The following is a 26,881-nucleotide window of genomic DNA, read 5'->3' as shown; positions in this document are numbered from 1 at the left end:
GGAGGTCTGCACCAGGATGGTCTCTGGTGCTGCACGGCATTAAGAAGTGACTTACGCTGGGATAAGGGGTGTGGGCTGCACCTTGAGGCAGGCCTCTCATTGTCTCGTGGCTGCTGGCAGCTGACGGGCCCTCACCACTCACAGTGGCTGTTTACAAAAATGCTTTTCCTTTATTCTATGTGTGTATGAATATATGTGTGAGTATGAGTATATATGTGTGTGAGGAGGTGTGTGTGTGAGTGTGCATGTGTGTCCTCACTTTTGAGTTGGTTGTCTTTCCGCCATGTAGATTGTACTAGGAAGTCATGAGTCTTGGCAGCAAGCGCCTTTTACCCCTGAGGCTGTCTTGCTGACCTCGGTGGCTTTTTTCTTTGCTGATGAGCTCTCTCCATAACCTTTAATTTCTTAGCAAGTGAGAGATCCTTCAGAGCCGCTCATCTCCAGGCTTGTTTTAAACTTTGAGCCCAACCAGCCCCATTTTGGAGATTAGAATCGAACACCTTCATGAGAATCATCATGTTTGATTTATTAAAAGCAGAGTTTAAGGGGGAAAGGGAAATTAAAAAGAATGATCAGGAGCTAATTTCTTTGTCTGGTTGAAGCCGGAAGGAAGGGGAAGCACTTTCTCAAATTGACATCTGAAAAACCATTTTATTAGCACTTTTGGGAAGTGAAGATCTTTGAGACCATTTGGTGGTCTGTTTGATTTATGGTGATTTAAAGATAACTTGCACCTCTGCTGAGGGCCTGCAAGAAGGCACCAGGTGTGGGAAAAGTCATTCGCCTTCACAGGAATAAAAGAATTACTCCATTATCCTTGAGGGTAGTGGGTTGGAATAAATACCATTTGTATCCAGCCATTTGTTCTGTTCCTAAATCCAGCCACACAGTGGGAAGAAATGAGTTGTTGCTGGGACCAAGCAGAAATGTTCAGTTTCACATAAACAACAACCTTTGGAGTTTATGTGATGCTCGGGATGGAAGGCAGGGGCTTTGTCATGCCTGCAGCCCTGGCCCTCACATGATTACAACCTGGGCGGCCTCTTTGAGACTTTCCTTCCCCTAGGGGTTGAGGCTGGGTTCGCTTTTGTTTTTCCATTCTCTGAGGATGGGAAGGCTGGGGTTAAAAATGGAGGTGTCAGGAGTCCACCTGATTGCTCTGGACCTCACAAACTCATAATCTCCAGTAAGAACTCTAGTCTATGGAATCGTCACCTGACCCTCGATTTGAGTGTTTGGTGTTTGTTGTGGTAGTTAACTATTTAACATATGCGGGCTACATTTCAGTTTTATAAGGTACAATTGGATCATGCTGTACACATTCTTGATAGGTTCTATATGTGTATTTGTGTGCATGTGAAAATATTTATGTATTTAACTTTTGTGCTGAGTTTGGAACTCAGGACCTTGTGCATATCAGGTGAGTGCTCTACCACTGAGCCACGCCTCCAGCTTCTGACTGGGGGATTCTAGGCCGGTGCCAACCAGAAACCATCCCCAGCCCCTCACTGGGTTCTACTGCTGAGCCATCCTACTTTTCTAACAATATGTTTTTAAAAGCCTTGTTATTATGCAGATACTTTTATCTTTCGTTTCAGGCAGGGTTTCCTATGGCCTTAAACTCGGGTCCTCCTGTTGTTACCTGAACACTGGAATCATAGGCCCTTGTCACCATGTTTTGGGTTCATTTACTTTTAAATGCTTTCTACATCTATCTGCTTAGTTTTCTTTGACCACAGAGTCACCTCCTTATATAACTGTGTCGGTCTCCCACCTGAGAAGTCAGGTGAGTGCACCCTGGGATTGTGCCTGTGTCTATCTTGACTCAATGCTGTTTTGTCCCACGTGTTTCCTGGCAGACACTGAGTCCATTTCCTGGTTATGAGGCTGTCCATTGTGTTTTTAATCCATGGTATTTAGTATTCCCTCCCTCCTTTTTCCCCTCATCATTTTGAGTGGAGCAGCTCAGAAGATGGACCTGTAGCATCCTGTGGCTAGTAGTTCATTCTCTGGGTTGTTTCCTAAGGAATGCCCCTTAGGAAAGCAATCTGAGTGGAAGGCACCGGGCCCTAGTGCTCTCTGCTCTTCCTTTCGTCTTGCTCTCATTTCTGATTCATCTTGAAAAGCCAGGCTCAACAGTGTCCCCACAGACACAGCTCAGTATAAACTTCATAGATTCACTTAAATGATGGAGTCATCCTCTAATAATATTAGTTTTAAACTTGTGTGTGCATATTTGCATGTGTGAGTGCAATGCCTGCAGAGGCCAGGGGGGGGGCGCTAGATCCTTAGAAGCTGGAATTTCATGTGGTTGTGAGTTACCTGGTATGGGTGCTTGAAATTGAACTTGGGTCCTCTGCCAGAGCCAGGTTGCTTTTGACTGCTGAGCCACCAGTCCAGTCCCCCTCTTAAAATTTTTATTTAATTACTTCTTATTGTTATATTGTTCGTAGTTGAGTGCCTCAGGACACATGTAGAAGTCTGAGAACAACCTTGTACGGCTGTTCCTTTGCTTTTATGTTTGGCAGGTGTGTTTAACTGCTGAGCCATCTCCCTGGTCCTGTCCTTCCTCTTGCAGGTTCAGCTTGCTGTCATTTCTGATTTAACTTTAAAACACCAGACACACCTCACTGATGAATGTTCCAGAGAGGGAACATGGGAAGTTCATTCAAGGACCCAGTTGTCTTTAATCAGTCGTTTTTATTTTTGAGATCTAGTCTTAAGTACAAGGACATTTATTGACTTAAGTTAAAGAAATTCAAACATTTCTAAACTCTATAGTTCTGTGATTAAACAATCAAGTCCCAGGAAGGAGGTCATTTTCTTATTATTTGGAACTCAGACATCGGGATGGGCTTAAGCAATAGTTCTGGAAAGTAGACCTGCTGTTGAGCTCACTGGTTTGTCTGAGGGACGAGTGTTGTCCAGTCACCTGGCATTCTTGTCAAACTGAACTTGCCATGGTGGTTTGGGGAGACCTGTGATGTTTGTGTTGAGCTCTCACCCCTGTGTCCTCTGTGTCCCATGTACCTTGGGTCCAACTGCTTCTGTCCATACGAGTTTACTGCAGGAATGATGGATGGGCTGTGTCTCTGGGAATACTGCCAGGGAATTGGCTTTTCTGTCCATATCTTCAGACACAGAGTGTAAGAGATGGGAGCTGGAGCGGCATCTGGGTGGGGCTGCACCACCAGCATCTGTTTATTGATTTTGGTGACATTGTTTTCTGACCTCTATATGTTGCTCAGTGCTCGGGGACCCATTCTGTCACCCCATGGCAGTGCACTTCAGTCATGAGAGCTCACAGCCACCCGTTACTATGTCCTTTTACAATTGAATATGAAAATGACTGCCTGTCATTAAACATTCCTCTAGAACAGGTTTTTCCAAGGTTTCAGTGGGACAGAGAGTCTAATAAAACAAACTCGACCTTAGCTCACCCTTCCTTTCCTAGAATCCTGCCCTGATAGCTCATATAACATGTTAATTTGGCAGGACCTGGAAGACAAGCCTTCGGAGGGATTCTCTTGATTAGGTTAATTGCGGTGGGAAGACCCACTCCAGAGGAGGGCACACTGTTCCCTGGGCCTAGCCTGGAGTGCACAGAGGGGAGGAAGTGGGCTGCACGTGAGCATCTGAGCATGTGTTGCTCACTCCTGTTCGGGTGCAGTGTGACCGACTGCCTCTTGCTCCTGCTGCTCTGCCTTCCCCACCATGATTGTGAGCCAAGGTAAGTCCTTCCTCCCTTAGGCTGCTTTTGTCAGGATATGTTTTCATAGGTATACGATGAGAAACTAACCCACACATCTGCACTGAGCCCTGCTTTCCATAGGAGAACCTCAGGCATGTAGGGGTTCACAGATACCACCTGAAATACCACTGTAGGTGTGTTGGCCGAATGGCCACACCGTAGATCAGTGGGTGTTGCTTCGTGTTAAACATCTTGAGACTATGCTATCTCAGCACACTACAAGGGCTCCACTGTATAGTCTCACTCCTCAGCATTTGTCTGCGAGCTTTATCATTCCCATAGGCTAACTTTTTAGAAATGCAATTACCAGATCAACAGTTTGATATTTTCTAGAATCTTTAATCACGTTGCCGTGTTAATTTCCAAAATGTCTGTGCTGAATCACAGTCTCACCGTGAGCGAATGCGTGTGCCTGTCTCGGAAGTGCTGAGTATTGCTATTTAAAAGAAACAACCTGTGCCAATTTGATAATCCAAAATGGTACCTCATTACTGTTTCAATTTGCATCCCTTTGATTACTAGTAAGTTGGTGCCATATTTTAGGAGGTCGTTTTATCTTGTTTTGACACCACCTCAACTAGTTTGTCTTGAATTGCAACTGTCAAGATAAATCACTGGAATTAAGAGAGCTGTAGGCCTGGGCTGTAATAACCTCACCTGGAATGTGTAGCCTAATTAGAAGCAACAGAATTCCAACATGTAATTGTATAGGTTTAACATTTTATTATGACTACATATGGCGCCAGAGAGAGCAGAGGACACCGCAACATACAGCCTCAGCTTTGCTCTGGCACCTGACAGTATTGTTAAGTTCTTGCTTGGTCAGCTTCCTCCCTTAGGCAGTGGACACTGGAATATTTTATCTTATTAAAAAGTTTTTTTTATATTCATTAATTTGTCTCTCTCCCTATTTGTGTGTGAGTGTGGGCATGCCAAGACATGCACCTAGAGATCAGATGACAACTTGTAAGGGTCAGTCCTCTCTTCCAGTCACAGGGGTTCCAGGGCTTGAACTCAGGGTCTCAGGCTTGGCAGCAAGCACTTTTACCCTCTGAACATCTCATTGGTTCTGGAATATTTTAAATCCTACAACCGGACTAAAACTATTTAATTTGTGAATTTTTTTATATATAACACCTAAAGGCTTAAAAACTTGGCTATTGGTTCTGAAAAGATGGCTAGCAGAACACTGGGCATAGTTGTATTGCCTGTGCCTGCAGCCTTGGGATCCAGTGGCATCTTCTGGCCTCCTTGGGTGCCTGCACTCCTGTGTACACACCCGTTTCAGTGCCGTGTATATACCAGTACATTCTGATCCTAACGTTCAGACCCTGTTCTTCCTAGAGTAGATTTGCCTCAGCCTGTTCTGTGTAACTTTCAACTTATCATTCAAATAATATGCTTTCTAGAGTCCAGTTGGATCATAGTCTGGTCTACATTGTATACTCTGGGCCAGCTAAGGCTACATAGTGAGATTCTGTCTCAATCAGACAAACACTTTTTAAAAATTACAAATGCTGACTGTTCTGGGTTGAGATAGTACCATGTGTGCTGAGTGTACATAGAATTTGTTCCTCGTGTCGAGGGATAACACCACCTACCTCCAGCACCTGGGATGGGAGGCAAGGAGTCCAAGGTCTTGTAGGGAGTGAAGTACGCGTGCACACACCAGAGGCACAGTGAAGGGATATGTGGAGGTGATGCTCCAGGCAAGGAGAAAGCATAGCTGTATAAATTCACAGCCACACAGCCCAGACTGTAATAGTGAAGGCTGAGCCCAGGTAGAGTTCTACTGAGGGCCTTGACATTTGTTGAGGTGGTGTTGTGCTTTGTCTTAATTGGACTTCATGGTCTCTGTTCTCAGTTACAAGACAGACTGTAATTGTTCAGACATAAAATCCATTTTTAGTTAAAGGCTATACAGAGAACAAGTGAAGGACCATTCAACCTTTGGGCCAGAATGTATTGATGCTTGCTTTAGAGTATTGACCCACATTTATATTTGTGTGTGTGTGTGTGTGTGTGTGTGTGTGTGTGTGTGTGTGTGCGCGCGCACGCGTTTGTGTGTGTGTGCGTGCATGTGCGAGTCAGAGTCTCATGCAGCTCAGACTGGCCTTGAACTCACCCTGTAGCACAGACCAGGTTTGGATTTGAGAGCTTCCTTCTTCAATCTTCCAAGTTCGGGGACCATTTCTTAGATGGAATTTTACAGTTCCTTTGTGGAGGTCATTCATATGCTTTGTGTTTTTTTTTTTTCTCAAAAATATGTAGTGTTTAATGCCACTGGTAAATGATACTTAATTTTTTAATTTTCAAGAATTATAGATATGTAGGAATTAGATTTTTGGATACTTACCTTATATTACAGACTCTTCTAAATGATTCATTCTTAATTAATTTATTAATATTTTTATTAACCATATTAATATGAACTGATTATAAGAATTACTTTATTCTAAAATGATTCATTCTTACATGTGTGTGTATGTGCTGGCACATACATACTGTAGTGTATGTGCAGCGGCACCTACGTGGAAGAGTGTAAGTGTGTGTTCATGCTGGCACGTGCATACCATAGCGTTTGTGATCAGCACAGATGTGGAGGACAGCTTGCCAGAGCTGGTTCTGTCCCTGCAGCGTGTTGGTCCCTGGCAGCAGACCCAGGTTGTGAGGCTTGGTTGCAAGCACTGAAGCGAGATTGTTTCTGCAGAGCCATCTCACCAGCCGGGGTATCCTTTCGTTTCTTACATAGGACCAATTTTGCTGTTTAATGCAGTTTCTAGGAAGGTTCTACCACTTCCTTCCCATGTCTTCTGGATTCAGGAGGGACATTCGCTGCCTCACCATGAATAATGTTTTGCTGTCGACTTCTCGAAAATATTATTAATCTGGAGAATGTTCCTTTTGTTCCCAGGGCCCTATGATTTTTTAAATTATGAATAATTGTCGAGTTCACATGCCTGTTGTCATTCTATTGAGTAAATTCTGCTCCTTTCTTCTGCTAATATGGTGAATGGCACTGATTTTCAAATACCAAGCCATGTTCCATCTTAGATGGGCAGTGTGTGTGTGTCCATTTTGTGTTACTGAGTTGTTTTGTGTATTAATATTTAAAAGCTGTTTCTGTGTTCCAGAGAAACGCTGAACTATAATCTTTTTTGAAAAGATCTATTTTTATTTATGTGTTGTCTCTCTGTGTTATGAAGTTGCCCTTGGTGGCCAGAAGAGGGAGTCTTTCCCAGGGGCTGGAGTTATAGCTGGTTGTAAGTGGTTTCATGGGAACTGAACCCAGGTTCTCTGCAGGAGCAGCAAGCTCTGAAGCTCTGAGCCATTTCTCCAGCCCCAATTTCCTTCCTTAGTTTTTTTCTTGACTTTGAAATTATTGTATTGCTTTTCTATTTTAATGTGTATGAGTCTTTTGCCTACATACAAATCTGTGCACCGTGTGTGTGCCTGGTGCCCAAGGAGGCCAGAAGAGGGCTTTGGATGCCCTGGAACTGGAGTTACAGCTGTGAGCTGCCATGTAGGTGCTGGAATCTAACTCATGTTTTCTGAAATCAGCGTATGCTCTCAACAGCCAAGCCATCTCCAGCCCCATTAAAAATTATTTTGATGGGTGTTGGTGGTGCAGGTCTTTAATCCCAGCATTCAGGGTACAGAGGTAAGCAGATCTTTGTGAGTTCAAGGCCAGAGCCAGCTCCAGGACAGCCATGACTACACAGAAGAACCCTGTCTTGAAAAAGCAAAAACAAACAAAAGTTTATTCCTTTCCATTTCACACACATATATAATCCCCCAGTTCCTCTCTTACTCCCCTCCCATTCTCACTGAACCCCTCTTTCCCAAGAACTCCCTCTTTTTATGCCCCACCTTTGATGTGTCTGAGTTTAATTAGGGCTGCTCAAGCAAGCATTGCAGTTATCCTGTAAGTACAAGGTGCGCCTCCTGTGCTCTGCAGGAGTTGAGGGCTATAGCTGAGCTCCATGCCTGTGGGACTGTTGGCACTTCTATCCCCTTGAGTAGTTTTAGAAAACTGCAAGTACTCCATCATCCTATGTCCATCTGTAAACTGATGGTAATTGTCCCATCATGCTCTGCTGTTGCCTCTCCAGCTCCCCCATGTTTCTGTTGTTTTATCTGTTTCATTTACAGCCATAGAGATTTGTATTACTCTCTCCAGTTCCTGCTAAAGATGTTGTTCAGTTTTTCAAAAGCCATACATGTGTTCTCATTCTCTGTCTCTACCTCTCTTTCCCTGTGTGTGTTTGCATGTTTGCATGTGTGTGCACAAGCCATGGTACATGTGGTAAAGTCAGAGAGCAGCTTTCTGTAGTGGATTCCCTTTACCTGTTGAAGTGTCTCTCATTTCTGCCAGTGGGCAGCATACTCTAGGGTCGATGCCTCTTGAGCTTCCAGCCGATTCTCCTGCCTCTGCCTCCTGTCTCCCAATAGGAATGCTGACATTACAGATGTGAGCCACCACGTCTGGCTTTTTACAGATATACTAGATAGAATTCAAGTTACCATGATTACATGGTAAGTGGCTTCACCTAACAAAAGTGACTCACAGGGAAGAGGGCTTATTCTGGCTCATATTTAAGGCTCAGTGCAGCATCAGGGTGACAGGGAGGTCAAGGCCACAAGCACTTGAAGCAGCAGGTCACATAGCATTGAGAGTCGAGATCAGAGCACTGAATACGTGCTACTGCTCAGCATCCTTTACACTTAGACCGCCCAGGATCCCAGCCAGGGAATGGTCCTGCTCACACTGAGGATGGTCTTTCTCACATTAGTTAATAGATGTAGAAGATTGTCTCTCAAAGGCCCACCCCATGCACTTGTGGATTCTCTCAAGCTGCCATTGACCAATGTGGGGAACATGAGATGCTGTCTCAAAACAAATGAATAAAACATCCATCTTTAAGTTGTTTCCTGCTCTGTTTAACTCACATGTCTTCTGGTGAGGATCTTCTGTTGCTACCTCTTTGTCTTTGAGGAAAAGATAGCCAAGGCTACTTGGGACTTTTGGAGATTTGGAAAGATGGAAACAGTGTTCTTTTTGTTCCTTTGAAAATTTACTTTATTGTTTTTAATGTATGTGGGTGTTGGCCTGAATGTTTGTCTACAAACTGTTTTCTAGTGGCCGTGGAGTCCAGAAAAGGGTATCAGACCCATGGTTGACATCTGCCATGTGGGTGCTGGCAATCAAACCTGGTTGCTCTATAACAGCAGCCAGTGCTTTTCTCCACTGAGCCATCTCTCGAGCTCAAGGGACACCGTTCCTCAAGATTGAAGGAGGCTTCAGCCACATGGAACCCCTTGTGGGTCATCAGTCTGGAGCTTTCTTCCCAGGGACAAGAAATGAATGTTTTTGCTGAGGCAGAGTTCCTATTTCAATAAAGAAAGACCAAAGATCAATACATATTAAGAAGTTAGAACTCAACTGCAAATTACCCAGAGTAAGAACTTGGGAGGGAATAAGGGAGTTAATGAAACAGAAGACTATCCACAGAATAGAGATGATTATAAAAACCAAAGTTGGCTCTTAACAAAAAGCCTGTAAGACTGCAGTCAGTGAAGCAAGATAAAACAAATGTGGAATACTAGGGATGAATAAGAGTGTGGCTGAGGTGTATAAGAAAGCCTGCTGAGCAAACCAGTAAGCAGCATCCCTCCATGATCTGTGCCTCAGTTTTTGCCTCGGGGTCTTTTCCTGATTTCCGTTGAAGATGGGCTGTAACTGTTGTAGAATATATTTAATCCCAATCCTGGGTTTCTACCCCTCCATTGATCATTCAGTTCCTGGATAAAAGACATACACAATTTTTATAATAAGCCTTTATCAGCTTATCCATAACCCCAAGTTATTACTTACTATGATTTATCTGGGCTGTTCTTAACTCCAATTGGCTACTTCTCAGGGCCATACTTAACCCTAACCCATGGTGTCTTTCTCTTCTCTCCACCTCTTCCCTCCCCCTTGTGGTCTCCTCCAACCCCAAGATCAGGAAATCCAGGCCCCACTTACCTTAGTTCTGCCCAGCTACCGACTGTGGGCATCTTTATTCACTAATCAGAAATAAGAAGGGGGCAAGGTCACACACAGCAGGCCTTCATGCAGGTTCCCTTGTCTCTGGGGCAACCAGGTTTTAGTTTATGTAGCAGCAGACTAAACCTCACTGTGTAATCTGTAAGTCAAGTAAGCCTTTCCTTTCCAGGTTGCTTCTAGTCATGGTGTTTTAATCACAGCAACAGAAAGCAAACTATAATAGGGCTTATAATTGATTTCATTATTTACTTATTAAGAAAGGGTCTTACTCTGTAGCCCTGGCTGTCTTGGAACTCACGTAGGCCTCAAGTGCACAGCAAAGGTTTCCTTTGAAGTGCTGGGATTAAGGTGTGCAGGACCACAGCCAGTCTGTTTTAATTTTGTATGTATGTGTGCATGTGAGAGTGTGTATGTGTATGTACATGGGAGTACAGTACCCTTGGGGTCCAGAAGAGAGCACCGTACCCTTGGAGCTGGCTCAGGAAGTTGTGATCATCTTCCAGGTTCTCTGTAATGGCAAGGAGTGCTCCTAGCACCGAGCCATCTCTCTAGCCTTCTGATTTTATAATTTAAAAACCTGCCCAAAGATAGTTCCATGCCCAGATGACTTCATGGTTGACTCAGCCTAAGCCCCAGGAAGGTCAAGGCCAGCTTTCCACAGCCTCTCCAGGAAGAAGTGCAGGCACTCTCCAGCTCAGACCTTTGGTAGTGATGACTTAGGTGGGTGTGCTGGTACTACACCTGTAATCCAGAGCTCTGAGTAGAGCAGAAAGATCAGAACATCAAGATTATTGGCTAGATGGGGAGTTGAAGCCATCCTGGACTCGTCAGAGCCTGTCTTTCAAGATAAAATCAAGGCCAGTGAGATGGCTCAGTGGGTAGAGAGGCCGCACACGTTCAGTCCCCTCAAGTTCTCTGACCTCTGCAGCATGTGTGGCGTGTGCATGCACCGACACACTTGAATGAATACATTTTTTTAATTTCATAAAGGTTGTTATATATATTTCTGAAAGAAGATAGTTGGATCCTAAACATGGACATTAAACAAATGGTCAAGTACAGCCAAGACTCCATTAATGGGCGTGGGAAGACCAGTTCTAACAGGACTTCTTGACTTATACTCCATTGGCCTTTTTCACTGAATAGCTGTGATAGGAAAGCAGGTGTGTTGTGGGGGAGCTTCTGATTATCCCGTGCTCAGCAGCAGCTCTGGCCTCTGCCCACTAGATGTCAGGAGCACCCCCACTTACGGAATCCACAAAGGCTTCTTTCTCAAGGTGTTACCCTGTGGAGGGAAGTTTCAAAGTTGAAATAGAATAGCCCCAGGGTCGCAGAGTCACCTTTGGTTGGAAACCACCATTGCTATTGCATAGCAACAGTTAACCCTGCACAGCTGGAACTGACTCAGATGTAGAGGTGGACTTTTTCTATTACAGGGGAACATCAGTTTGGAATATGAATTTACTCACATCTTTAAAAAAAAAGATTTCTTAAAAAAATTATGTGTATCTCTGTGCATGTGAGTTTAGAGGCCAAAAGAAGGTGTGAGATTCCCTGGAGCTGGAGTTCCAGGTAGCTGGAATCTGACCAGTTTGGGTGTGGGGCACGAACTCAGGTCCTCTGTAAGAACAGCCATAAAACACCGAGCTATTCTCCAGTGTCCCCCGCTGGAGTCAGGTCTCATGTCGTACAGGCTCGTCTCAAACTTGCTGTGTATGTCAGGATGGTCTTGAACTCCTCATCCTCCTACCTCCATCTCCCTAGTGCCGGGGTGACAGATCCGTGCCACCATGCCTAGTTTATGTGGTGTTAGGGATGGACACTAAGACCTCATTGCAGGGAAGGCAAGTGCTCTAGCTACCCAGTTGGTAGGATTCCTGTTGCTGGGGACCACATCCCAGATCACCTGCTTTGCTACTGTGTGGCTTTCAGCAGCTTACCCTCTGTGAGCCTGGATTTCATGTTTGTCAATAATAGTCACACATACCTGTTAAGATTCCTTCTGACATTCATGTGTGTATATATATATATGTATCTCGGAAAGACACACACTTGCAACAGCATCTGGCGCACAGCAAGTACTGACTGATGTTGGTCTCTTCTCTGCTGTTAGGAGCCTCATCAAGTTCCTTGTTCAAAGGACTTGTGAATCCATCTAGGAGTTAATCTCAGTTTATAAATCCATCCTGCTTCCCAAGGAGGTAGGAGAGAGGCAGAGTTTAGGTCTCTCAGAAGTGTTTTGTTTACGTTTAGTCTCTTGTGTGTAATTTCATAAATATATCATTGGGTTTTTAATAGAGATGTTTAAATGTTTAAATATTCTCTTCCTTCTATTCTGTAAATGCAGAACCATTCCTCTGTTAGGACTGACTTAGTTTTGATGTCACATGTCCTGCTCCGTCACTCTCTACCTTATTGACATTGAAACATTGAACCTGGAGTGAGGCTGGCAGCCAGTGGGACAGTGATCCTATCTCTGCCCATCCCCCACCCCAACCGCATCCCTAGATCCCAGATGTGTGCAGCCGTGCCTGGCATTTTATTTGAGCTCTGGGGATCTGAAATTAGGTTCTCACGCTTGTACCCCTTGCATGCTCACACACTTAGCCACCTCAGCTCCGTCATTGGTATTTTAATAGAGGTGTCTAAGATCCTTGGTACTTGGCATGCTTTACTTCTGTAAGGCCTGGTTCTAAGTCTGACCCACGATTTTGTTAGTTTGGAGACAGGGTTGCTGTGTTGCCCGGCTAGCCCAGCACTCTCGTGTAGCCCAGGCTAGCTTGGTGTTTGCTGTGCAGCCCAGGCTGTAACCTTGCTGCATTCTTGATATAGCCTTTCAAGAGCTGGGCTTGCTGGGTTAATATGGCTAAGCCTGTACCCCTATTTTACAAAGACAGGAATTGAACATACCGAGGAAGCGTGCATGTTTTGGATCTCGTTCTACCCCGGGCTTATTTTAACCCACTGCTGTTCTAGGCTAGGAGAGCTGGTGAATTTTCCTTGGTAATTGGCTACTTTCTTTGCATCTGATTTTTTTTTTTTAAAGTTGGCAGCTTTCCAAGAATCCAATTATATTACTCACAGTTTACTGCTTTTGTGTGCATTTCAGTCTTTTTTACCCTGGTTTCCTTGATTTGATCAGAACTTTCAGGAAAACTTTAAAACAGCAGGATAGACAGCCTTCTGTGAGTTTAACTGGGAATATCTCTTTTGTCTTTTAAAGTGTGTGTGTGTGTGTGTGTGTGTATGTGTGTGTGTGTAAAACAAGTGTGCAGGTACCCCATAGAGGCCAGAAGAGGGTGACAGATCCCCAGAGCTGGGATTCTAGGTGATTCTGAGCTGTTCAGCGTAGGTGCTGGGAACTGAATTCAAGTCTTTGCAAGAGCAGAATGTGCTCTTAACTCTCCAGCCCGGCTCTATCTACGTGTCTTCAGTTTGAAATGGAAGTCTGACAGCTATTCAAAGGGAATTAGAAATGCCAGTCTTGCCTGGTAAAGTGCTTTTCTAAAGACCTAAGTAGAGAGGAATGGAACACTTTTGGTGTGGCTGACAGATGCTCTGTAGTATTGGTTTCTAAGTGTGCTCCATGGAAGATCTCACATGTGCAGGGAGCTGTAGTGTCCAGGGACATATGCTCCCCGGCACCCAGGAAACAGAGGCAGAAGTTCAAGGTTGGCTGGCCTGGGCTGCAGGAGACTGGCTTTAAAAAATTTACTCTCCTGTTTTGTTTTGTTTTTTAATATAAATTGTGTGTTTCTTTTCCCCAAACAGAGGTAGGGAGCTTGGAGTCCCCTCTTTTCTCTCAATTATTTTGAACCTTGCTCACTAAAGCTCCTGGGAACTTGAATTTGTAACCCAGGTCTGGCCTTCCCTCAAGGGCAAAATGTTAGCCTTTGATTTTAAGCTCTCAGTCGTGGTCTTTTAAGGGTTTCTAGGATGCCCTTGACTCTTGTTTATTTCATGCCCAGGAAGGTGGTCGAGTCTTGGGTTGTTTATCTTTCGGAGTCTTTATTGACTGGCATCTCGATGCTCTCTATTCAACAAGAAATGCCAGGGATTACAAATGACAAGAAAGCGGAGAAGAAAAGAGTGATAATCCATATTATTCACAGTCCACATGGTTCTTGTCTGAACTTGAAAAGCTTGAAAAGGTTATTTGAGTTAATTTTCCATTCCCTAATATGATTTAATCAACTTATTTCATTAGAATGTATCAGTTTACTGATACTGGGTCTCATTTTGATGTTTTCCTACATGTCTCTAATGCCTTCCGATCATTTTACCCTCTGGTCTCCTCTTCTGTCCTGCTCTGCCCAGAATCCTCTTCCTTTTCCTAACTGGTCTCCCTTTTATTTTAATGCCTTTTGTGTGTGTGTGTGTGTGACCCAGAAAGTTATTTTGTTAAGTGTATGTGCACACATGCATATATGCAGGTGACCATGGTGACCAGAAGACCATGTCAGATGCCCTAGAGCTAGTATTAAAGGTGGTTGTGAGCTGCCATGTAGGTGCTGGGGACTGAGCTCAGGTCCTCTGCAAGAGCAGTCAGTGCTCTGAACTGCTGAGCCATCTCTCCATCTCACAATGATTTAATTGTGGCTTCTCACCCTAGCACAGGAGAAGGGTTGGTCATTCATGGGAGTGTGGGCAGCTTACCAGTGGCAGCACCTCTGGGCAGCTTGCTTTCTCTTTAATAATCATTTTACTCATTTGTTTAGAGTGTGTGTGGTGTGAATATGCATGTGAATATATGAGGGCCTCTGCATATAAGAATACTTGTGTGCTTGTGTGTGCACGCGTCTGTGTGTGCATGAACACACAGGTAAGCGGTCAACTTGCAGGAATTGGTCACCATGTGGGTCCCAGAGTTCAGACTCAGGTTGTGAGGATTTTTAGCAAGTGCCTTTACTCTCTGAGCCCTCTCACTAGCCCCTTGCTTATACGGAAGCCAGTTCAGTCTTTGCGTGTGTTAGGCAGCCATTTGGTGGCTAACATGGTTCTAGATCCTGGAGGTAGGGGTGAGGGTGTGGGGAGTACATGGGCTAACAACTTATGCCTTCTGTAAGGTGTGTGAAAATTTTCATCATCGATGTTTCTACTGTCTGCAGATTGTCACTTCGGGGCTGCAGAGGTTGAAGGCTCAGTGGCTGAGAGAGAACTCCCAGAGGCCCTAGGTTCCATGCTCAGTTTCCATGTTATAGGGTGAGGGTCTGATGCCTTCTTCTGGCCTCAGAAGGCAATGTGCTCCCATACACAAACACCCGCACAGACACACCCATATACACATAATGATAGATAAAAAACCTTGTTGAGCTAGCTGAGCAGCCCATGGTTTTTGTTTTAAGTAACTTCAGTTTGTAGTTGTCCATAGGGGCTTCACCTGACCTGGGTTCTCTGTAACTCAAGGGTGTTGGCCAGAGTTCTTGGGTGAATCTGTGACTTATGCTGAGGTTAAAGCCAAGTTGATTTCCCTCTGTTTCAGCAACAGCGAACAGTCTACAGACTGACTCTTGTGAAGTGTTGGAACGTGGATGAACTCCAGGCCTACGCTGAGCTGGTGTCCTTGGGGAACCCTGACTTCATCGAGGTCAAGGTGAGCTCTGAAGTCAGGTGGTGGGCATGCTGCAGCTCAGGCTCGCTGGCTGAGGGCTGGGAAAAGCTTCCGGACTTTCTGGGTATCGGGATCATAGATCCACCAGGAAGCTGGTTCTGTCCTGGGCACCGGGGACAACAGCACAGAAGGCAGACCAAGCCGTTGCTCTTCGAAAGTTTCTCCTTTGCGGGACTGGAGAGATGGCGTGGCTCAGCGTTTAAGAACAGTTGCTGCATTCCCAGAGTGCCCAGCTCAAGGGGAGTTCTGAGGGCACTGCACACACAGTTTTTTTAAATCTTTTTTTTTAGAGTGAGAAATAAGTTTAATTATGGGACTGGTCAGTTTATAAAAATCAACAATTTCACTGCTATATATTTTACAGTACATCATTGCCACATGCAGCGTGGTCAGTTTAGACTGCCATTTTAGATATTTGGTGTTGGGATTAAAAAATCTTGAAGAGCTTTTCCTAAGATAGGAGGTAGACAACACAAGATGAGCTGTTCTCTACACTGAGAAAGCAGTGCTGCGGTGAGGAATCAGACTCGGAGGTTTCCATCCTCCTGCAGGGGTAGGTGGTAGGTCTAATGAGTCCCTCCCCTCTGCCACCTTCAGTGGACCAGACTGGGGCTGATCTGGTTTCAGCTCAACTGCTACCCATGGTCTCTGCCCCTATCCACTTTTTGTTTGTTTTTGAGATAGGGTCTTGTTTTGTAGTCCGGGCTAGCCTGGAATTAACCATTTAGCTTGGACTTGTGGACCAGCTAGCCTAGCATACACAGAGGCAAACAATGAGACCCTTTCTTAAGGAAGGTGGAAAGCAGGGACTAACACCCCAACCCCATCCCATCACCACACAGACAAAAAGATAGGAAAAACATAGTGTGCATTGGCTGCGCATACTGGTGTGTAACCCAGCACTCAGGATCACAAGTTCAGTCTCTCCTTGATTACAACATGAGTTTGAGGTAAACCTGGGCTACATAAGACATTGTCTTAAAAAAAGGAAAAAGAAATATGTGTGTGTTTGTATATATGTAAATATGTATGTATACACACATACACTATGTACATATATGTATAATATTGTGTATATACAAATATACTATATACTATATACATATATGTATATACATACACACATACACTTATGTATATATACGTGCGTGCGTGTGTGTGTGTGTGAGAAGTCTTTGGTTAAATGGTGATGGATGTGGAAGGTGGGAGTGGTTCACTGAAGTAAAGAAAACCAAGGGCAAATAGGGGAGACATATTCTGAGTTCCTTGTTGCCATATTATATTTTGGGTACTTTTAAAATATTCAAATACAAGTTCATAGAGGCCACTGTTTCAGGGCTGGAAGGGACAGTTTCAAACCCTGCCTGTGAGGTAGAGCATGGAGAGGGGTCAAAGAGCATCCACAAGATGACTGCCTGGTAGGAGGAAATCCCCATCTTGGAAAGCCAGCCCTTGTCTTCTCAGTGTGGAGTTTGGAGACTGAATATCCTGAGTCTCAGGAAGCAGCATTTCTAGGCTTTAGAGAGAGCTGCTCTGCGGGGGGGGGGGGGGGGGGGGGGGGGTGTTGGGCGCTGGGCACCCTGGGCTCCCAATCTCTGAGCCATTATCATTTTATCTCTGGTCAGGCTAAAGACACTCTTTGATTTTAAAATTGCTCTTAAGTTCAGAAGGTTTCTCTTGGCAGAAGTTTTAATGACACACAAATATAAACTGTGAAAATATATGTCCTTGTTCAGAGAAAGCTCGCCAACACAGAGATTAGTGGTGTTCTAATTTATGGTTTAGCTATTAAAAATGTTGCCACAAATTATATGGTAGTAAAATGTCTTTTTATTGCGCTTGGCCAGATCACAGGCACCCTTCTCCCTCCCTCTTCCTCTTGCCCTTTTTTCCGAAGTCATGTTTCCTATGGTGAACATTTTACAATTTGAAAAACAAATCGTCGATATTATTATAAATGTCTTTTAAACAGAGTCTTCTGTCAACATTATACCATGTGTCAAAGATGATCGTGAAACCTCCATCTCCCTGTTCCACTCCCCAAGTGCTGGGATTACAGCCACATGCGCCACCATTGCACTAGCGGTAGGAATATGCTGGTGGTGGTAGTAATTTTTAATGTTTGGAAAGAAAGAAAAGAAGGAAGAAAAGAAAAGAAAAGAAAGAGAAAGAAAGGAAAGAAAGAAAAGAACAGAAAATGGCTACTTGTTAGTGAATTTTCCTGCTGGGATTTTTGTGTATTTGGCTTCTGTTCACATGACTCGTAAGTAGAGAAAGCATGGTCTCTTTCAAACAACTTCCCACTTGGCGCTTTCATCCCGGCGGAATTGCTGGTGCTACTTACACCAGCCCCCACTAAAGCACTCAAGGGGAAAACCGATAGCGAGGATGGGAGGCATGGGGATGGTATTGAAGTCCATAGAAATACAGTGAGCTGCCTTGATTGTTTAAGATTCTTAGAGAAAGGTGTGGTCTAGCAAGACTGAAAATCTGTGCATTCGGAGGGCAGAGGACTCCCACCTCCTTCCATCCTTTCAGGATCCGATTCAGGTTCCGATTCAGGTTGTCAGACTTGGTGGCAATTGCCTTTATGTACCGAAGCCTTGCCACCACCCTCCTAAACCAGATTTTCCTTACCCATTCATCTGCTGACAGACTCCTCGGCTGATTCCACCTGCTGGCAGTTTCAGGTAGTTAGGCAGTGGGCATGGGCGTGTGTGTGGCTGTCTCTGGAGACCAGCAGTTCTCCCTGAGATTCTACAAGGGACAAGCTGGCCACGAGCATGCCCTCCCCTCAAGACAAACAGGCCAGGTAGAGCATCTTACCGCTGAGCTGGCTTCCCAGCTCTTCTCTCCTTATTTTGAAGCAGGGTTTTACAAAGTTGCCCAGACTGGCCGTGAACTCCTTCTGTAGCCCAGGTTTACCTTGTTTATGAGGCCTCTGCCTTAGCTGCTTCTGGGCTCCAGTTACAGGTATGCACCATCATGTCCTGTCTCTTGAAACTCAGAGACTGAAACAGGACACAGGCTTGCTGGTAGAGTGCTTGCCTAGAATCTATGAGGCCCTGGGTTCTATTCCCCAGCATTTCAAGCAAGCAAAAAGCAACCAACTAAAAATTAGTAAACTAGAAGGTAATCTTGTTGAGTAGGATTCAAAGAGTTAACGTCTGGAAAAGTGACTTTTTTTTTGCTGTGGTTGTGGCTTTATGCCTGTGCTTGGGAGGCCAAGGCAGAATTTGAGGCCAGCCTGGGCTACAGGGTGATACTCAGTATAAAAAAAACAAAGATAAAATGAAAACAAAACAGTGGAAGACACGGAGAGATGGCGCAGGGGTTGAGAGTGCATGTCCAGTTCCCAGTGCCAACGTCTGGCAGCTCTAATTCCAGCTCCAGGCAATCTGACAGGCTCTCTTGGTATCTGTAGGCGCTGCACAAGGGTACATACAGCCACATTTACATAATTAACAATAAAGTCTGGGAAAGAGAACTAGTGGAGGCTAAGGAGACATTAAGAAGTGGGAGGGTCTCGAACTCCTTTGTTGAGAACCAGTATGACAGCCAAGATAAGCCCTGTCCCCCGACTCCCCCCAGAAAAGAAGTATGTTTCATCTATTAGATGAAACCCTTCAGTGAGCGTAAATGAAGCCCTGAGGGTACGAGGACAAGAGAGGTGTATCTCTCAGTCCATTGGATCAGGAGGGACCCAGGCCTGAAGGACAGAAGGCAGAGCCTTTTACTGCAGGGCAGTGCTTCAGAGGAATGCTTTCTTGCCCAGGGCTGAGACAAGAAGCCTGGAGTCTTGGCCATCCTTACTCAGCAAAAAGAAGTCTTCCTGTGACCTCAAGGCAGTTGGTTCAAAGTTAATAGTAAGTCAGGCTCATGTGCATGTCCTTACGTTGTTCATGCCCTGCACACCCAGTGCTGGCCCTGCCCATCATCTGAGTTGCAGGTGAGCTGAATTAGGATTCTAAGGGAGAAGCAAGCTGGATGTGAGAGGTGCTCACTGTAACCTCAGCACCTGGGAGATGCAAGGTGGGAGATCAGTAGCTCGGAGTTATCCTCGGCTGCCATGGTTGTAGGCTAGCCTCGCCTACATGTCTCAAAACAGCAAAAACAAAAACAAGGGCCAGTGAACAACAGCTGTACTGGTGGATGGAGAGAGCCAACACCAGCAAGTTGACCTCTGACCTCCTTGTATGCACACACACTAAATAAATGCATAAATACCATACAAAGAGTAGAAATGTGAATGTTTTTGGATATATTTCGACTGTGGTCTCTATTCACATCTTTTTAGCATTTTCTCTTATTTTACTGACTGAACCAGATTAACCAATTTGTCTTTCTTTTCCTACCTCCTTTATTTTTTCATTTTATTTATGAGACTGATTAGGCCATGAATCACAGGTTTGGTTTTCAAAATCTAAAACTTCTTTTTTTTCCCCAAATGTCTGTATGTATATATATGAGGTTCTCCATCCTAACCATGGGTACTCGCAGAGGTTAGCCAGTGACCTGCATTAGTCAGTTTCATCCTCCACTATGCGGGTTCTGGGGGGCCAACCCAGGTGGTCAGACTTGGCAGTAAAGCCAAGCACCATCTTGCTCATATTTTGAAGCACGTATTGATACATATTCGACATTTACCAGTGTAGCCTTTCAAACCAAATTATCTGTCCTAGAATTAGAATGACAGTGGCCTTTATTCTCCAAGGCAGGTGTCTGGCTGTGCGGCCCTGGCAGGTCTGGAATTTCTCTGCTGCCTCAGCCTGCCAAGCACTGGGCTTGTAGGTGTACACCACCCATCTGCCTTAAATTAATAATTGTTCGGGAGGTTTGTTTGAGAATTCAGTGGGATAATCTGTGCCTGGATCCAGTAAATGTTTAGACTGCCTTCCATTAGGCACTTATAGAAAATCAATCAGTAGATGCTATCTCTTCATTATATTGATTTCCTCTTTTCTCTCATTGCCAGTCTGGTAAAATATTTTCTTCTTTTATATTCCTTGTAAATTAACGTGCATTTTAGCCTCATTAGGTTTGAATGGGGCCTTCATTTGTGAGCCCGAGACGCTCAGCTCTCATCTGCCTGCTTGTTGGTAAAAATGCGCTTCATGTTAAGAACATCTGCTGCATTGAAAACTTGAAGCGCAGACCACATTTGTAAGAAGTCCTGTGTTTGTTTGCCTTCTCTTCTGAGCCCAGGAAGTGCCTGGTGGCTGCTTGTTGTCAAGTGACTTTTTTTAAAAGCCACCCTCTGTTGGTACTAAGACTGTTTACAGGGCTCAAACGTGGCTGGGCACACGCAGCAAAGCTGCCCTCTCTGCCCACATGTGGGGCAAGGGTCAGCATCAGGAGGTTGGCAGTTACTGGAGCCTGTAGTGTTTCTGTTTCAGGTGTTTTTATGTTGCTGCATCCAGCCGGATCATATGCAGAAACAAATACTAGCATACTGATGGCTTTCTCCTTTCTTCTTCTTCTTCTTTTTTTTTTTTTTTTAAATTTGAGCCTTAATTTAATTTTTATTTATTTTTTTGAGAAAGGTTACTGAGTAACCCTGTCTGACTGTACTATGTAGACCAGATGAGATCTAAAATCAGAGATTGTCTCTGCCTTCAGATGGTTGAATTAAAGGTGTGTGCCACTACACTCAGCCTTTTTTTTTTTAAACTTAAAAATAGTTACATCCTGTGTGTGCATGTGTGCGTACATGTGTGAGTGTGTGATTCATCTGGAAGTGTTTCTGTTCTAAAGGCAGTGGGAGCTGGGAAGAACAGAGCCTAAAAATGAGGCAGGTTAAAGTTGTATGCAGTAGCCAGCTTTATTGAGAGCGTCAGACAGTTTATACTCTGAGGGTTAAGAGAGGTCACATGAGTAAAGTTCTCATGAGGTCAAGCTGTACATAATAAGTTCAGGCAGCACACGGCAGAAACATGTTTTTCCACACATGCATACGAACAAATTACAGTAACCAGTTGTAATGAATAATCTGTGTAAGCTCCCCCCTGTCTGCATCTGGCTTGGGCATGAAATCATGTTCTAAGAACAATCCTTGGACTGTGCTCTGGCAGTAAGGACAAGTTTGGGGAATCCGTTTTCTCTTACTACATGTGACTTGGGGATCAAACTTGGGTCGTGAGGCATGGCGACAAAGTTCTTTGACCTGCCAAGCCATCTTGTTTTTCCCTTTTCCTTTTTAGTTTGGGTCTTCAGCCAGTGGGATGGTTCTCCTTGGTTAACCCTTTATAGTAAGACCTTCACAGCCACCTCAGGGTCTGTCTTGGAGATGGTTATAAATCCAGCCAAGCTGAAATCATGGTTCTTAGCAAGTAGACATTCAGGGAGGGGCTGAGGCTCCTCTAGTGCAGCACTTGCCTTGCATACATGAAGCAGTGTCCATCTCCAGCAGAGCATAAACCAGGATTGGTGGTGCATGCTTGAGGGAGAGGCTGGAGGGCTGAGAGTTTAAGGTCATCCTTGCCTATAAATCGAAATGGAGGCCAGCCTGGGCTACACAAGACAAACAGAAGGTTTTAATGAACTTCAGCATCTTCCCAGTGAGTCCCCTTTTGCATCTCATGATTTGTTATTGCTGAATAATAAAATATTAAAATCTCTCCCTCAATCATAGTTATGAATATAAGATCTTGTCAGAGACCTCTGTGCTTCAGGGAACCTTTAAATATTAACAAGGAGTTCCTTTGAGTTGCGTAGCTCAGCATTGAAGCCTGATGACCTGTCTGTAATTCCCCTTTCTCCTCCCCCTCCTCCTCCTCCTCCCCTTCCTCTTCCTCCTCTTCTTCCTCCTCCTCTTCCTCCTCTTCCTTCTCCTCTTCCTCCTCCTCCTCCTCCTCTTCCTCCTCTTTCCTCTTTTTTCCTCCTCTTCCTCCTCTCCTCTTCCTCTTCTTTCTCCTCCTCCTTCTCCTCCTCTTCTCTTCCTCCTCCTTTGTACATTTGTGTTAGTAATTAGCAGTTTTCTGACTTAATTTTCCTAATGGTGTCTTGAACTGTGTTACTGCTTGCCTGTTAAAATCCACCGAAGCTCAGCTTAATGAATTCTTCAAATCCCTGCGCAAACGGAGGCCATTTCCCCATGTATTCTAAGGAAGTGGGGCTGTGGGTGGTTAACATTCAGAGGAGGGATCTGGGTGCAGTGTCCGCAGTACTGCAAGCAGCCATCTGTGGTGGCGGCCATCTGCAGTGAGGGTTTGTAGAGTCTCAGGCCAAGTTCCAGCTCTGCCATCTGTAGGGGCGGGTTGCCTAAGGCTCGCTTGTAGGATCGGCTTTTCTTTTTAATATGATGCAATTCTGCCTCTTACACAGTATGCCGTATCTGCACCCACACAGTGTTTCTATGTCTGTAGTGTTTCTGTGTGTGTGCAGTGCCTGTGTATGTGTGGTGTGTCTGTGCGTCTATGGTGCCTGTGTATGTACAGTGTGTGTGTGTGTGTGTGTGTGTATGTAGTGTCTCTGTGGTGCATATTTCCTCCCCCAACTCTGTGTGCCAGTGTATCCATGTGTACATGCGTGTGTAGTGTCTCTGTAGTGTCTGTATGTATAGTATCTGTATGTATGTGGGTGTATGTGCAGTGTCTGTGTGGTGCATATTTGTCTCTGTCAGAAAAGAAAATAGTAAATCTCGTTAAAGGATTTCAGTGGGATCTCTGTTACTCTTCTCATAGCAGTGAGAAAATGCCCACAAAAGCAATTTAAGGGAGAAAAGGCTCACATCATGGTGGGGAAGGCATGGCAGCAGGAGTGTGAAGTGGCTGCTTCCACGGATGCCAGTGTGCCTGTTTTATTCAGTCCAGGCCCCCAGCCCGTTGACGGTGTGCCCGCACTCAGCGTGGGTCCCTCCTCACTTCACCCTTTCTGGAGACATTCTCATGGAGGTGCCCAGTGGTTTGTCTCCTAGGTGACCTCAAATTCAGTTAAGTCAGTAATGAAATATGACCACCACAAGCTGTCCCCCAGAGAGGTCTGTAACTAACGGTCCTTCACTGCTGTCCTTCCACAGGGCGTGACCTACTGTGGTGAGAGCGCAGCCAGCAGCCTCACCATGGCCAACATCCCTTGGCACGAGGAAGTTGTCCGGTTTGTCCGTGAGCTGGTGGATCTGCTTTCCGACTATGAAATTGCGTGTGAACATGAACACTCCAACTGCCTTCTGATCGGACACAAGAAGGTAAGCTGTGTGCCGTGTCCCCCTTCTCTTCTCCCTCTCTCTTTCTTGTGCCCCTGACTTGATCCCAAGGGATGTCCATTTGTCCACTGTCTTTCCTAATTACAAGCGTTAAGAAAGCCCTGAACAAAACAGAGAGCACTATTCCATTGTTTGAGTTTAAAGATTTTTGTTTAAAGAATTACTTTTATTTTTAATCATGCTTGTGTATGCAGTACCCTCAGAAGCCTGAAGAGGGCGTCTTATCTCCTAGAGTGGAGTCACAGGTCTCCATCTGGGCTAGCAACTGGATGACCACCTTAAGCCAGCAAGTCTAGAGGCATCCAACACAAAATAATCTGGGGCCAGAGAGATGGCTCAACTTGTAATCACTTGCCACCAGGCTCTGCACTTGACTCTGGGGACCTACAGGGCAGATGGGGAGAACTGACCCTTCAAGCTATTCTGTGACCTCTACACGTGCGCACCCTCTCCTCCCAAATGAATAAGTGTAATAAAGATTTTTTAAATATTACAAAATTTATTTAAGAGAACACACTCCTAGCCCAGGTGTCAGGCTTGGGTTGTGAGCTGAGCCGTAGCTAATGTGCCGCCATGTGTAGATCTTTGGATCGTTGATAATAATAGACCCGTGCTGTCAGCCATTTGCTTTATGGGATTTTCTCTGTGTGAAAGGTGAGAAAATAGCCCGGTGAGGTCGTTTGATTATTTTCTCTGTGGCAGGCGCTCAGGCCTGCACATCTGACCTCCGTGGCTAGTCCTGTCTGGAACAGCCTGGCTATTTAGTCAGGGCTGTACCTCACCACACTGTGTCATAAGACCGACCATGACCTTTTGAGTGTGTTCATAAGTCTGCATAGACTTAACCTCTTCCCTTCCTGTGGGGTGTGAGGCATCCCTGAAGTCAGATGACCTCGTATCTCAGGACACTTCCCCTCACGTCTGAGGCTTCCCTTCCCTGTTGACACAGCTGTCTTCCGGTACAGTTTGTGTCAGACATGGTAAGTGCTGCCCTTTTAGCTTCTGATTTTTGCATAAAACAGTTTGACTTTCTGAGCTACCTTTGTCCCAGCTTGTCTTGAGGCATGTGGAACTTCAGTTTGATCCTTGAGACCTGGTGGCTCAGTGTTAATTTCAGAGTTAGCCATACTCTGGTTGGAATCTGGTATTCAGCATACCTCAAATTAATTTGTGTTGGGTTTCTGATCCCTCAGTGTGACTGTATTAAAGACCGGGCTCTAAGGGTTGGATGGAGGTATGAGAACAGGTCCTGGTCTGGTGGGGTTCGCAGCCTTACAGAGACACACTAAACAGCCTATGCGCAGGGAGAGAACCAGCACTGAGCCACTGAGAACATCCTTTGCTAGCCAGGAAGATAGCCCGCCCCAGAGACCAGACTTTGGGACCTGACTGTGGCCTTTGGCCTTTATTTCTGTTCCTGAGCTGCCCAGACTGAGGTACCTTGTCACAGTGACCCAAGCCTACCGTGTATTCATGTCGAGCCGCAGAATTGTCTTTGGTCACTTAGCTTCTAATAATCTTGTCTGTCCAAGTGGTTCCTTCCATTCTGGACTAGGGTACAGTTTTAGAATCTGTTAGCATAGTTCCCAGTGCTCAAGTTTGTAAACTGCTTCTGGGACTTGGAGATGAGATGCATTGCATATGGGTTGTTGTGTTTTGTGAGTGTGTGTGCACATGTGTGTGCATGTGTGCCAACTCAACTCTGGTTTTTTTTTTAAATGTATTTTTTTTTAATGTAGGCTATACTAAAAATTAGTTTTATGGTTCTAATCCTGTGGTTTTAACCTTCTTACACAGTTCCTCATGTCATGGTGACTCCCCCCCCCCCCATCATAAAATTGTTTTTGTTGCTACTTTATAACTGTAGTTTTGCTACTGTTATAAATTGTAAATATCTGATATGCAGGATGTCTGATTTGTGACCCCACTGAAAGGGTTGTTTGACTCCCAGAGGGGTTGCGACCCATAGGTTGAGAACTGCTGTCTAATCTAAATAGATCCTTTTGCCTTTCTGAGACTATCTATGACAAGGAATTCTTTATTTCTTACTTTTTGTTTGCTTCTTTAAAAAAAAAAGATTTATTTTTAATTTTGTGTATCTGTGTGTGGTATGAGCAAGTGAGTGCAGGTGCCAGTGGAGGTCAGAGGCCTCGGCTTTGTGAAGCTGGAGTTACAGGGGCTTGTGAGCTCCTCCACGTGGGTGCTGGGAACCAAACTTGGGCCCTCTGCAAGAGGAGCAAGTGCTTTAAACTTCTGAGCCATCTCTCCAGCTGCACCTCTCCTGGTTTTGGAGACAGAGTCTCATGTAGGCCAGGCAGGCCTCAAATTAGAATTCAGTACATAACTGAGGATGACTTTGAACTCCAGCTCTTCCTTCCTGCCTCCTCCTGAGGGTTAGGGTACACACGTGCACCATCGTGCCTGGCTAGGAGCTATCTGCTGCAGGCCTGAGGAATCCTTGTGTACAGTGTGTCTTGGAGTTTATTTCTCTGCCTGTAAGATGTAGGAAGCCCTGGGGCAGCATCCAAAGGATGGACCTCAGAAAGGGAGGCCTCATACTTCATCCACAGACTAAGCTTTTACCTGCATTTGGCCTTCTCTCTAGAAAGCCCTTAACTAACAAAAATCCAAGCCATTTAAATTCAGCAAGTATTATCCTAATGCTAGGAAACTCTATGGTTTTTGTTTTCAATACTTTTTCCTAACTGTAACTGGAAACTGTTGCTTCAGTTGGCTACTAGAATTAGACGTTTGTTGTTGTTGTTGTTTTTATGCATGTAATTGCCTGATAGCATGAAAGCTAGTACCCTTAGAGGTCAGAGGAGGAGGGTGTTAGATTCCCCAGAGCTAGAGTATAGGTGGTTGTGAGTCATCCAGTATGGGTGCTGGGACCTGCACTTGTGCACTCAGCATGAGCCCGGTGGTCTTAACCATTTAGCTGCATCTCTGCCCTGCTTTTATTTTGAGACAGACTCTCGCTCTGTAGCTCAGGCTGCCCTTGAACTCTTGTTCCTCTTGCCTCAGTCTTCCTAGTGCTGGGACAGAAACACTTGTCTATTTACAAGTCACATCAACATTAGCTTTGCACAAATGAATACCAGCTAGAGGCTTTGCATACAATGCCCTCGCCACAAAGTGAGGTGCCTCCCCCCCCCCCCAGTGGTTTCTCTGTTCTTTTCATCCAGGCCATTATTCCACAGTGACTTTTGAGAAGCAATTTACTTAAGAGAGTACAAATTGGATTATTCCCCATTATTGAATTGAAAT

At 44.9% G+C, this 26,881-nt stretch overlaps 1 protein-coding gene across 3 annotated transcripts in view; it reads left to right on the top strand.

Annotated features, from left to right (window-relative positions):
* LOC308439469 (S-adenosyl-L-methionine-dependent tRNA 4-demethylwyosine synthase TYW1) overlaps positions 1–26,881 on the top strand; it is a 74,021-nt gene that overhangs the window by 45,027 nt on the left and 2,113 nt on the right. For all 3 annotated transcript variants that reach the window (XM_080941292.1, XM_080941293.1, XM_080941291.1), the window contains 2 exons: positions 15,283–15,393; positions 23,429–23,596. In XM_080941292.1, the coding sequence (XP_080797418.1) occupies positions 15,283–15,393; positions 23,429–23,596 (279 nt within the window). The remainder of the gene's footprint in view (positions 1–15,282; positions 15,394–23,428; positions 23,597–26,881) is intronic.

The sequence above is a fragment of the Micromys minutus genome (assembly GCF_963924665.1).
Source record: "Micromys minutus genome assembly, chromosome: 29".
Taxonomy (NCBI): Eukaryota; Metazoa; Chordata; class Mammalia; order Rodentia; family Muridae; genus Micromys; species Micromys minutus.
This window is presented reverse-complemented; position numbering and strand designations above follow the sequence as displayed.